We start from the raw sequence: 13,693 nt of genomic DNA, 5'->3' as shown, positions 1-13,693 counted from the left end.
AAAAAGACACGGTAATCTCTGGGAAACTAAAATGGCTTTTAGCACCCAATTCTTATGAATATTTTATACCAACAAAGAGGGAAGATTATGAGGAATTCTACCCCATGTCTTCTAATATATTATTCAGGCTGATCCAAGAGAAGAATCAAATACCTTGTAAACTTTTAGCTTGCTGTTACTGTAATTTTCTGTCAGTATTTCTTAGATAAAGAGCATACAACCCCACAACTGAGCTCCAATAAAAATTTTTAGGCTTGATCCAAAGGAACAGCCAAACATGTTTTAGTTCCTTAAAAAAAAATTTTTTTAAGGAAGCTATCACAGAGTATTTACAACTAAATTGTTTTTATGCTTCTCAAACGGTTTGCCTCCCAAATATATCTAATAAGTAAATTCATCTCTCTTCAAGGTGGGAATGAAAAAGAATGCAATAATAATGTACATTCCATTCTCTATCTTAAACTTTCAATAGGAAGCTGGCTAGGAATTTTTTACACACTGTTTTTCAGGACCTTCCTTGATTTATCCATTTATTCAAACAAATATTTTTTGAAAGCCAACTCCACCTTGAAGCAAAAACCTAAGTCTTCTTCATTATATACGGTTATAAAAAGATCTCAAAACTTTCCTTTTGTCTGCTAAGTACAACTCTAGAACTCTACTCCACCCAAAATCAAGAAGCAATTTTATTTCCTGACTCTATTAGTCCTTCAATAGAGAACAGATGAAGAATGTTTTCTTTAAAGATACCATCCTTTTCTTCCCACTCAAATACCAGAAGCAAAAATCAGGCCGATTCTGTCCCCTGGGAAGAGTGACTTAGAACTTTGTTAAAGGGATAAGATGCATGCTGTCAGATCTGTGTACCAAGGGCCAGACGAGAGCCTGTGTCATACATGCTCAAGGTTGCCCAGCCCTCTGTCTGCAAGGAACTTTCCCTCCTTCACAGCTGGGACCACAAACCATAATAAGAGCAAGAGCACCCGTCCCTGCCTTCCCAATTCCTAACAAGCCTGCCTCCTGAGGGCCACCTCTAGAGCGCAGCCTCAAAAGAGCAGGTGAGTACTCCAGCCTCATGTTCAAAACAGATCTATGATCGGAGGAAGTATCCAAAGATGATTTTGTTGTGGCTACCTGCTGTGGGAGTCACAGTGGTTTCAACACTGCTGCAGAGCAAATCTTAAAAGCTATCTACCTCAGTTGGTCCAGCATACATCATGGGAGACGGGAAGATGGCCACCACTGTGGTCTCAGGATTCAGGACCCCTTCCTCCAGCACTGCAGCATGCTGCTTCATCCGCCACATCAGAGGGACGTCATCATCCTTTGTCCAGCCCCCAAGCGGGTGAAGGAGAAGGACAGGGCGCCGGTAGCCCCTCTCCAGAAGCTGCCTGTGGGTGTCCTGCATTAACAGAGCGTGGCCATTGTGTACTGGGTTGCGCAGTTGAAAGGCAAAGACAGCATCTGAAAGAGAATTTCAGAGTTAAGAACAGCACATGTCTCATGCTACCTTCCAAAAGATAAGCAATTCTTCTTGAAGCTTGATGCTCAGGATTAAGCAAATGTATGCTCAGAATCAGAAACTGGGGGAAAAGCATATACTGCGCTGACCACTTACTTCAAGGCAGCCTGATACAGTAACTATTACTTTACACATCTTACAAGCCTGAGGATGTGTCACGTAATAGTGACGGACTTATAACAATTATTTTCTGCATTCAAGGGCAACCTGAGGATGAAAATCAGACTGTCTGGCCCGAACACATCTCAGGTCAATGGCCTGCAAAGCATATAAATTCTCAGTCTATGCCTTAATAACCCATCAGGTTAACCCTGTCATCAGATCTAAGACAGTCCTTTATTAAAGAAAGACAGAGAAATGGAGGGGTTAGAAATTTTACTTACTATCTAAATAAGTTCATTTATACTGATTACTCTAACTGACTGCAATGCTATCCAGTTGTTTTGTGAAAAACTTGGTAAACATGACCTTTAACGCTAAAAGTTAACTTCTAAAAAAGTGAAGCTCATCTGTAAGAGGACAAATCAAAATTGTGAGCCACAAAATATGATGTGCCAATGATTCAGCCTTGCGCCCTATGGGATTCCTGACAAAATGTGTAACTAGAACCTAATCATGAGGAAACAGCAGATGAACCAAAACTGAGAGACAGTCAAGAAAGTAAATAACAGGTACTCTTCAGAAATGCCACATCTGTGAAAGACACCACAAAGACCAAGTGACTGCTCTGATGAGGCAGACTAAAGGCACAACTGACTTCCGGAAGCACAGTGAAAGGGGGCAAAGAGAAGACTTCAGTTGTCATTGTTGGTTCTGTGATAAAGAACCAACTGGAACAATGGCGTGATGTGAGTGCAGGACCCAGGTTGGACTGTCTCATACCAGTGTATTTTTCTGTGTTTGATGAGCACCCTGAGGTTAGGCAGGAGACTGTCCTTATTTTCAGTAAATACGTGTGGAAAAAACTAAGGCGTAATGAGACACTGTGTCTGCAACTTTCAAAGAAAGTGAGAATGAAAAGGCAAATAAACATAATGTCAATTACGGGATCTGGGTAAAATATATAGGAGCTCTTGGTACTATTATAATTTTTCTCTAGATTTGAAAAATTATTTCAAAACAAAAAATTAAAAAACAAAGTAAAAAATTATGATGGGAAACATATGAACTGATTACAATGTGTGAATTTTACTTAGATCCTAATTCAAACTATAAAAACAAGAAACGTAACTACTATGAAATTATCAGAAATACAAGCACTGACTAGATATTTGATAGTACTGTGTGTGTTCTCAGTCACTCAGTCGTGTCTGACTCTGTGTGACCCCATGGGCTGTAGCCCACCAGGCTCCTCTGTCCATGGGATTTTCCAGGCAAGAATACTGGAGCGGGCTGCCATGCCCAGATCATCCAGGAGACCTAACTGCCCCAGTGGTCGAACCCGAGTATCCAGCACCTCCTGCACTGCAGGCAGATTCTTTACTGCTGAGCCATCGGGGAAGCCTATTTGATAGTATTAATAAACTATTATTATTTAGGTGCAACAGTGACATCATGGCTCTGTTTTTAAAGTCCTAACTTTTAAGAACTACTTTCTGAAATATTTAGACAGAAATGACGTGAGGTCTGAGATGTGCTTCAGAATAACATGCAGGAATGCAGTGGGGTAAGCAGCAGCATAAGTGAAACAAGATTAGTCAAGAGTTGGTACAACTGAATTTGGGTTGGAGGTATATGGGGCCTCATTCATACGATTACAAAAGTAAAGTGTTACTTTAAAGTGTTACTTCAGATTCTTACCGTCTGAGCTACCAAGGAAGCCTAATACATCTACTTACAAATATAAGTAGCATATATTTGAAATTTTCTCTAAAAATTTTTACAAGTGAAGATACACACAGAAGAAGCATTGTTTTGGAACAGGACATTTACAGTTTCAAATCACAAGTCTACCAGTTTTTAAGCATAGGCTGTGGTCTTTAAGGTCTTCATTTCACTTCTGACATCTTCCTAGTGGGGTGATACTAAAGTTACTGTTATGAAGAGAATATAAAGTACCCAGCACGGTGAGATGCACACTGCAGTCACTTAATTAATCTAAGTTCCTTAAGACAATTCATTCTTAAAAAAAAAAAAAAAAAACAGAAAAGCACCCTATCTAAAAGTTCCTGGCAGGGAAATTGAACCCACTGTTCTACTGGCGGCTCCAGGTCTTCTCCAGATGAACACCCCAGTGAGTGTTTAAAGACGAGGGTACATTAGCTCTGTGCTGGCACATGCAGCCTGGGCTGTCCTTGATGAGGAACAGGTGCCTAACTGTGCGCAGGACCCCTGGGTAATACATCTCAGGTGTGTGATGACTACATTCCTAGACTTCAGTCAGGGCAAATCTCATTCTGTAAGATCGCCATTTTGCAAGATTATTTATATGACAGGATGTGCAAAAGGAAACATAAAAAATAAATTCTGTCTCAAATACACATATTTCACAGGTTCTAATAATTCACCTACCTAGGCTTCCTTTCCAAAAAGAATTAATCTAGCTCCACATGGACATTTAACAGATAAAGGTAAGATGAATGACTTCTTAAAAAGTTTACATTAGCAGCGTATAAAGGATTTTACTGACAAAATTTCTTCCAGGTAGAATTATTTCCTTATTATCAGGTCCATTCAGAAATGCAGTAATCATTTGGTCTGCCCATTTTTTTCTCCGCAGTATTACCAGGCTTTTCCTAAACTTCCAGTCTTTTCAATCCGTTATAACTATTTATCAATGAATTACCCAAATGGTTTTAACTGTCTGTAGCTGCAGACTGCATTTTCATCCCTACCATCTGGTTTCTCCACTAGAGAACTTACATGGATGAACAGTGTAACAGGAGTAACTGATCCACTGGAAGCTTACATTCCCAAGGTATTGTCCCAACTAACATAACCCAACATGCATCACTATTAAATGTTCCTCCATCAATTTTCCATCAAGGATGGAAAAAGAATAATGGGCTACTATGGACCTTGGCCCACTGATACTTACAGCAGCTCTCAATAATTTTTCACATTCTCATCCCCATTTGCTAAAGGACAGTGAATTCCCCATTGTCACACCATAACTGGTATAAAATATTTACCTTTTCACTTATAACTCCTTATGGCTTAGTTTAAGACTGAATGCTTTACCGAAGATCAGAGTTTCAACTGTGTTTGAAAATGGGACATTACCTACAAAATGACTGAAGCTTAATATTAACATTTGTGATTTCCATTTCTTTCTAGCCTTCTGTTCTCATTCCTGGAATGTGTGTGTGCATGTGTTAATTGCTGATCATGTCCAATTCTCTGTGACTGCATGGACTGTAGCCTGCCAGGCTCCTCCGTACCAGGTATTCTCTAGGCAAGAATATTATGATTTCCATCTCTTTCTAGGCCTCTGCCTTCATTTCTGGGAAAGGACCAGGAATTCTATTATTTTGGCTTATAGAAAGTACACTGTGAAGCTGCTGATGCTGTGCACAAAAGCAAACTTCTTCCTTCAAGAGCTGGAGTGAATATTTTACGCTTTTCAGGCTATGGGGTTTCTGCAGCAACTACTCAACTCTGCACGAGTAGTGCAACAACAGTCAAAGACGATGCATAAACGAGTGAGTGTGCATATTTCCAAATAAAACTTTATTTACAAGAACCAGCAGCAGCCAGATCTGGCCTGCATGCTGTAATTTACTGACCTCTCAAAGACAAATGAAATTTGGGTGATGGAAGTGAAAACACTGCAGCCAAGCCACCTCGCAAGATCAAAAGTGTGGAAGCAGGAAGGCAGATGTGTCTGAGGACACAGAATTATCCATTTTGTCAAAGATGGATATGAAGCCTAGCACGTGGTATCATGTAGAATTCTGAAACACAGGTTAGGAAGGATACTGCATTCCAAACAGAGGTTGTGCATTTATCAGCCATATTTCAGAGAGAACTGGCCTAGTAGACTGTGCAGGGTTGATGTGGGTGAGAGTCGGGGGGTGGAGTGGAGAGACAGCAAAACCAGAAGGCTGCTGCAGAGAAACATGTGCCCCACATTTTCCATATAAAATAAACCATCCTCCAGGCTTCCATTGTCTCTGCTCACTCAATGTGTTTCTCCCCCAGCATACAGGCAGGCTCCTGTGACTGATCACAACCAACACACATACACCATAACCACGTGGCAACAGTGAAGACAGGTGCTACTCTCGCAACAAGGGAGACCCAGGTTCAATCCCTGGGTCAGAAAGATCCCCTGGAAAAGGGAATGGGTAGCCACTCCAGTATTCTTGCCTGGAGAATTTCATGAACAGAGGAGCCTGGCAGGCTACAGTCCAAGGGGTCGCAAACAGTCAGACACAAATGACTAACACATACATACAAATGAAATACTTAAGAGAATTTGGAGAGAAAAAACCAACCCAAATGCATGATATTAATATAATTGGTTTTGGTTTTTTGCAGAGTCTCCTAGGTTTTCTCCTTATGCATACATTTTTACACAGATGCGATCAAATGTGTATGACATTTTATACTCTGCTTGGCCCATTTTAGTCTAATCACCTGTTTCTGACATCTTGTAGTCCTCTCAGAACCATAAGGTTCACTGCTGGGTCCTATGACATTCTTTCTTTACAGACTCATTCAGGAAACTTACCCCTCTGCCTGGATTCAATTACCATGTGCATACAGATGGCTTCTGTTAGCTGCATCTCTAAGTCCTGACCTTCCAACTCATCAGTTACAGAGACTTACTACTAAAAACATTTCAATAGATATTGCTCATTACCACTCCCACCCCCTCAATTTCTCCACCTTCACTATTACCCGCATATCTCAAGCCAAAAGCAGGCCCAGCTCCCCAGACATCTATATTTCATGCCTAAGTAAGGAAGAACCCCACAGTACAGCTTCTCTCCTTCTCCTCTGCATTCAATACCATCCAGGAGCCAATACATCATGTTAAGTACAGTCTGATCCCTTCCCTGCAGCAGGTGGAAGGGGAAGAAGACAGTGGGGAAGGTTCTTCTGAGGATGCACTGACATGTGATGGGGAAGGAATGGCACCAGGAGTGTTTCCTGGTGGTGGAAGGAGGGCGGACCCCGACGCCCTGGATACAGGCAGGACATAGGCTGCCTGACCGAGCATCACGACCCTGGAACACAATGCGGCATACTGAAAACACCTGGGCCGGGCCCCTGCGCTGCAGTTCCTCAGCGAAGGGCCCAGGGACGGCAGCAGGTTCCCAGCAGGGCTGCTGTGAGCCACTAATGGCCTGGTCAGCAAAGGAGGGCTCCAAACTCTTTCCCCTACATTTCTCAGAACTGCGCTTCGCTGCCCAGCCCACAGGCAGAGTCCTGGACTGCATCCCAACCACTAAACCCAGAATTACAACATCTTCCTGCTTCCTTCAACTTCTCTGAAAACTGTCCTACATACAGCACTAATTAATAAGTCTTCTCTTCCAGTCCTAGGCAAGCTCTACTCTCTGCCATTTTACCCCAAAACCATAAGTACAGGCATTTCTGATTTCCCTCAAGTCAATGTAGTAGCTGAACAAGAGTCCTGAGAATAGTGAGAAGGCTGGCAGGGGAGAGGGGAAAGGTGAGGGCGCTCTATGTTTATTTCTGTGGGGGATTTTTTGAGAGAGTTGGAAACAAACAAACAAAAAACGAGTTTGATCCCCCTCCTCCCTCAGGCCTGTCATAAATCACCAGTCTCTCTTTGACTTGAACTGCTCATGAGGGAATAAAAAAAAAAATCCACAAGACAGAGATAGGCCACTTGAGTAAATATGAATAGACTAGAATTTTTCACAAACAGGGACTCTCATACCCGAAACATGGCAGCAAGTTTTCTTTCTTAAAAGAGCTTTCAAATTAACGTGAAAAGTAACTCTGAATATAAAGCTTTTTGCCAAATAGACCCTGTACTGTCTGCTCTGCGTTCACCTTCCCCTCTAGGCCCTGTCTCCTCCTGTGTGTGTGTGTGCATGTACATGTGTGTGTGCACGTGTGTGTCCAGGGGCAAGGGGAGGGCTGTACTCCTGCCTCCCCAAGGCAGACCCCAACAGTCAAGCAGAGGATGGAGGAGAACATATCTGCCCCCAGCATGGTGACCACAGCCGTGCCCACACCCCGACAACTATCTCCTGCCCGCTGCCCCTCCCCACAGCGCCAGCCTTCTCTTATCCCACTTAAGAAACAATGTCAGGAATGGCAATACTACCCCCAAATTGCTAGTCCCCAGATGCCTCGTCATTCCTTGGCAGCTCCCTTAACCTTGACCACCCGTCTTTAAATACTCACTTTGTCAGATAACGCTCACAGCCTCATCTGAGCGTGCCCTGACCTGGCTGATAGAGGCTCCATCACCCAACCTCAGCTCGTAGCATCTCCTGCTCACTGCCTTGTGGCAGTGCCTTCAGAGGCAGGCGATCTGCTTGCGCCTCAGCTTCCTCATGTATCTATCATTCCCAACTTTGCCTCTACTGTTTCTACCAATTCATTTAAAATACGGTCTGGTTCAATACAAGGCTTTTTCAGATTTATTCAGCACTGTGCTAGCACACTAGCTTGAAAGGAATTATGTCAATGTTTCCCTTCGTATCCCAGCAGGACTCCACTGTGTATAACAAACATTAACTTGGCTCTTAATAGGCTTAAGTGAAATTCATGCTTTCCAAGATAGTGGTCAATCATCAATGGTTCAAAGAACCTGCCACCTGGAACCATGACACCTTGCAATCACATGGGTATTAGTGATTTTCCAATCCTTCCAGCTACAGAATGGGTTAGAAACACCAAAACTGATCATATCAATGTGCACAGGACAGCCCACACAGGGTAATCAGAGTTCTTCTACTCTGATGAGGGAAGGAGGAGGAAGAGGTTAAAAAGGAATCCTAAATAAAAGGAAAAAAAGAATTTCCTCTTTTCTCTCCCTTGAATTATGATTTGCACACACAAGTAGATGACTTGTTACTGGCTTCCGGAAAAGAGTGAGTAAGAACTATAAAGGAAGGTCCTCAATCTGTTGTTTATTTGCTTTAGTCTAAAATGGAAAAGTAAACAAAATAACACCCCACCAACTTTTTTGCTTGATTTAAGGCAAATAACTGGCTCCCAGCTACTTTAAACAAAAGTTGCAATCACTCATTATGCAACAAATTCTCTAAATGATTTAAAATGTTTGGCCCCACAAGGAAGAATGCAAAACAGATGTAACATAAAGTCTCTGATTATGAATGATAATTTCATGATAAGACCCTTCAACAGTGCCAAAAAATTATTTATTAACATGAGCTCCTGATATAAATTATTTTGGAAAAAAAAATAAATGAGCAGGTCTCAGCAAGTCCTCAGTTAAACATGTTCCTGCTTACCAGAAAAAAAGAAGTCTATACATGTTAAATTATCAGATGCTTCTGGCCACAAACAAGATAAGACTCAACTAGAAGCGTCTCCTATAACTCAAACATGCATTAGGTCTTTGAGTAAGAAATGTGGATACAGAGGACTCGAGGGTTGATCAGAAACTCAAGCAGTATAAGATTCTCATGGTTACAAAATGGCTGCCAGAGCTCCAAACACTGAACCTGTATATGACCACATCCAAAGCAAGAGGAAAAGGCAGGATGGAAAAAGATAACTTTTTGTCCTAAGCCTGATTCTCTTTAGAAAGGAAAACCTCTCCCAGAAGCCCCTCTTCCTTACACTTCAAAGGCCAAACCAGACTTACACATGGACCTTTAAGTCACGTACTGACAAAAGAGGAGGAGGCACCATCCTGACTTACAGCAGGCATGATATAGTCCCGTGACTGTGCCAAAAACATATTAGCAAAATGGAAGAAAACAAGCTGCTGTATCAGCAAGAAGCGAGTGTCATAGAGAAATTCCTGCACAAGTGGCTTAGGCCAAATATGTGCTTCAAATTCAGAGGTGAGGAATAAAATTCAGAAGCAGAAATGTGGTCCTACACTATCAAATACCCTGAGGTGTCTAAGCAGGAAATGTGAATGAATGAGGCAGGCTGCTGAGGCCTGTGGAGCTCTGAAGGGGTGTGCCCAGAACACATCACCAGTTCCTAATCCATTTCACATCATATCAAATATCAATACAATAGAGCTATCTCCTCAATTTCTACACAGAAGTTATTTGAAAAAGCAGCATCCATGTTTAGAGATTAACCATTTCTGGAGTGAGAATTCGTAAGTAGTATGATTATAAGAGGCTCGAAATTCTTCAGACGTTAAAAAATCCTTCCAAAATCTACAGCAAACGCTGTGGCATCTGTGGATGTACCAGTATAAACACACTATTTACCTACCTTTGTGTAAAAGACCTGCTAATCACAGATGTCTAATATAAAAATCCCTGTCCTGGGATACTTTCTAAGGCAGTATTATAAAGAAGAGTTTCTACAGACTCTCCAATTCCACTGCTCCACGTCATGCTAATTCAGAAATCTGAAATCATTATTAACCTACTCTTCAATAAGTTTTTCTGTTACTTTCTGACTGTTTCTAACACACCATAAGCTCCTGTTTACTTATGAATACTCAGCACTTGGCACTCCGGCACATACAACAGATGAACAACAAACACTTGGCGAATGAACAGTGAACGTGTTATTGCTGTTCTACTGCTTAACGCAGAATGTCATTATTTCTACTGTTTTACACAGAATGGGAGCGAACTACACAGGTGGATTCAGACTGATTGTAATAGCTTTCCTTATATATTCCATTGCTAACTACACTTCTCTTTACTCCTCAATCTGTCTTACTTTTTAGTAAGTATTGGAAAAAATCCTTAAGAACTTCCCCATCAAGCAGAGACTCCAAGCAGTCCCATGTGAGATAATCAGATCCATGTCTCACCTGCATTCATATCTTTAAACTTCTGCTTTAGCTCAGTAGGAGTAAAACGATACTGATCAAGACCATCATTCCAATAAATTCGGTCCAAGACTTGAAGATCTCCTCCAATCAGCCAATCTCCTTGTTCCATAACCATCTAATGGCAAGAGAAAGAAAATAATTTTTTTTTTAACAGGAATCAAGATCGAAATAAGTAAGAACATTTCTCTCACACAAGTTATATATACCTATAAATTATGCTCATCTTAAGGTTAATGGTAAATCTGTTTGGCTTATCAACTGAACTGGGAATGAGAAATGCTGTAGAATTAGAATACATTTATAATTTCACAAAGGATTTGTGATACAGGTATTATATTTGCATATGAAATGCAGACAAAATTGAATGAATAATTATAACTTTTTAAGTAACAAAAACATTCTTTTAATTGTTGCTGCATGCTGATTAACAAAAAATGGGTCACTCTGCCCTCTTTGTGTTTTCCAATCCTAAACTTTTGAGCAATTAAAGTAATGATGATGAGAAAAGACAGGAGAAACCAGAGGAATACCAGCTAGTGATAAACATCACAGAGAAAACAAACAGGGCACTGGGACCCACTGTCCAGGGAGCAGAGTGAATGGCCTTTAAGCACAAAGGAGTCAGTATGTCTCAGCTCCCCTACCGACGATCAGATCGAACCTGAGCCCCCTGGAGTGGAACTGTGGCATCTTAGACGCTGGACTGCCAGCAAAGTCCCACATCTGCCTATTTTTAAAATTTAATTGCTCTTTTTTGCCCTACAGAAGATAATGAAATAAAATTTAGCACATTTCCATGATTTAAATAGACACTATATACATTTTCTAGATATACAGAGCTACTAGAATTTCACTTAGGGCTTTTCTTTTTTGCTGCACCGTAAAGCTTGTAGGATCTCTGTTCCCTATCAGGGATGGAACCTGGCCCCAGCAGTGAAAGCACCGAGTCCAAACCACGGACTGCCTGCCGGGGAACTCCCTCAGTTTCTTTTACAGTTCAAAGTCTACTTTAAAACAAAGGACAGAAATGTGACTTCAGTGATAATATTTCACATACAATACATAAAATAACATGAGGCCCTTTGCGGAGACTAAAACTGCACTGTTTGCATACCAGAAACACAATGTTCAATTAAAAGTCCAGCTTAGATAAAATCACCCTGCTGTGGGACTCCCGCAGCATCCTGTCCTCACATCCTACCTGTAAATGCAAGATCAGTATCTGCTCCACCACCAGACAGCACACACCAAGCACAAAAGGACTGTACCTGCCATGCATATCACCCAGTGTTCCCAGCACTGGCACCTAGCTCACGGCCTGGTGTACAGGAGGTGTTTAAACAATATTTGCTGAACATCTGTCTGCACTAAAATGACAAGCCTATATGCTCATCACACGAATGTAAGTTTCAGCCTTGATTCTGCAAAATATTCATGGTTCCAATGGCAGAGTTGATATACAGGTAATGCCTCACAGTTCAGCACAAGCATTATTGGCAAATCAAGACAAAACACAGCAAGGTTTACTCAGGACCTTGATGTAGGGGTGATTCTTGCATGTTGTTCCCCACTGCCTGGCACAGCGCTCCTCCTTCCTGTGCTCAAAAAACTCTGGATTTCGAAGAATAGCCACCCGGCGGCCCTCATACATCAGCGCAAATGCCGTGCAGCCATCCAGCCTCTCTTTGTCTTCCTGAGTAGCCGGCAGGACTATAGGTACTGACAGGTTAATGACACCCCCTGCAGGGCACGAAAGAAGATAAAGCACACAGCTTATGTTACTCAACAGGTCTCATATCTACCTTTCACACTTCAGCAGATACTCTTCAAACAATAAAAGATTTACTACTCCAGTGATATGTTCTATTGGCACCTGGCACAGAAAATCAGGGAGAGAACAAGCAACAAATCCAGAGTTTAAAAAAAAAAAAAAAAACAGCAAAAATTAAGAACATCAATTGTAGCAATACTCTTCACAACCAACCACTCATGAAACTGTCTTTAGGGGGAAGAATCACAGATATAACAAGGAAGAGCAGCTCGTTATACCTAACATCACCAAAAATGTACAAGTAAGACTAGGAATTGTGCTTCAGGGTCCTTTCAGGACAAATACGAACCCTTGCTGATAACTACATTTTGAGTGGCAGGTTACTTGAAGATACTTGCTAGACCTGGGTCTAGATCCTTGAGAAAAGAAGACAAAAACACTCACAATGTTTTTTTTTGGTTTTTGATCAGAATGGAACTAATGTCAGCTATCACGGGTGACGAAAGAAGTAAATAATCAGTGTCTCCATTTACACCAAAATATGCTGCTGGTGAGACTGAAGGCATATTCTCGGTTCCCAACCTTTCAAGAGCTCAGAGTGTTTTCTTCTTTTCCCACTCATCATGTACAGGTTAGGAATATAAAATGCATTCTCAAATTCATATGTGGATAATATTTACGTATCAAAGAGAAACCATTTTTTTTGGAAATCTTGGCATGCCTTTTTGGGGCAAAAGATGTCAACAAAATCAGTGATAGCTGCTTGACTATTTTAAAATTACCACCACAAGGTAGAGTTCAAAATGGAAAACTAATAGACAGATCTGTACCACATCCAAGACTGAATCATTACTAAGGAGGCAGTCCACAGCAACTTTCACCATTATTTCCAAAGAAGAAAATCAAAAAGTAAAATTCAATCCTTATGTTCTTGTGATAAAGTTTCTTGAGAACAAGGATTAGGAATTACATTTTCCAGTATCTATTTATTCCCCTGGTCAAAATAAGTTCTTCATAACACAGAAGAACATGGTGGCACTTTTGTAAGGTTCTATGACTTCTTTTTAAATGGAAGTATTGTAGCTGACGTACAATATTCTGTTCGCTTCAGATGTACAACACTGTGATTCAACATTTAAATACAGTATTTACATTCAATATTTAAATAATTATGAAATGATCACAAGTCCAATAATCATTTTTTACCATATGAAATTATTACAGTATTATATTTACGCTAATATGTATATGCCTGTGACTTATTTATTTTATAGCTGGAAGTTTACACCTTCACCTTAGCCGATTCCCACCCCTCCCCTTCTAGCAACCACGAGTTTGTTCTCTATGAGTCTATTTCTGTTTTGTTTGTTCTTTTGTATTTTAAATTCCATATATCAGTGAATTGACTTATTTCACTTAACATAATAATATTTTAAATTCCATATATGAGTGAATTGACTTATTTCACTTAACATAATAA

The 13,693-nt window shown here is 40.8% G+C and overlaps 1 protein-coding gene across 1 annotated transcript in view; it reads right to left on the bottom strand.

Moving 5' to 3' along the window:
- The window catches only part of PAPSS1 (3'-phosphoadenosine 5'-phosphosulfate synthase 1), a 108,754-nt gene that overhangs the window by 38,006 nt on the left and 57,055 nt on the right, over positions 1–13,693 (bottom strand). The window contains exons 8-10 of the mRNA XM_040237511.1: positions 11,977–12,182; positions 10,422–10,557; positions 1,196–1,464 (exon numbers count right to left, since the gene is read on the bottom strand). Of these exons, the coding sequence (XP_040093445.1) occupies positions 1,196–1,464; positions 10,422–10,557; positions 11,977–12,182 (611 nt within the window). The remainder of the gene's footprint in view (positions 1–1,195; positions 1,465–10,421; positions 10,558–11,976; positions 12,183–13,693) is intronic.

Source organism: Oryx dammah, unplaced genomic scaffold (assembly GCF_014754425.2).
Source record: "Oryx dammah isolate SB20612 unplaced genomic scaffold, SCBI_Odam_1.1 HiC_scaffold_3, whole genome shotgun sequence".
Lineage (NCBI taxonomy): Eukaryota > Metazoa > Chordata > Mammalia > Artiodactyla > Bovidae > Oryx > Oryx dammah.
Note: the sequence above shows the minus strand (reverse complement) of the source record. Positions and strands in the feature narration are given on the sequence as shown.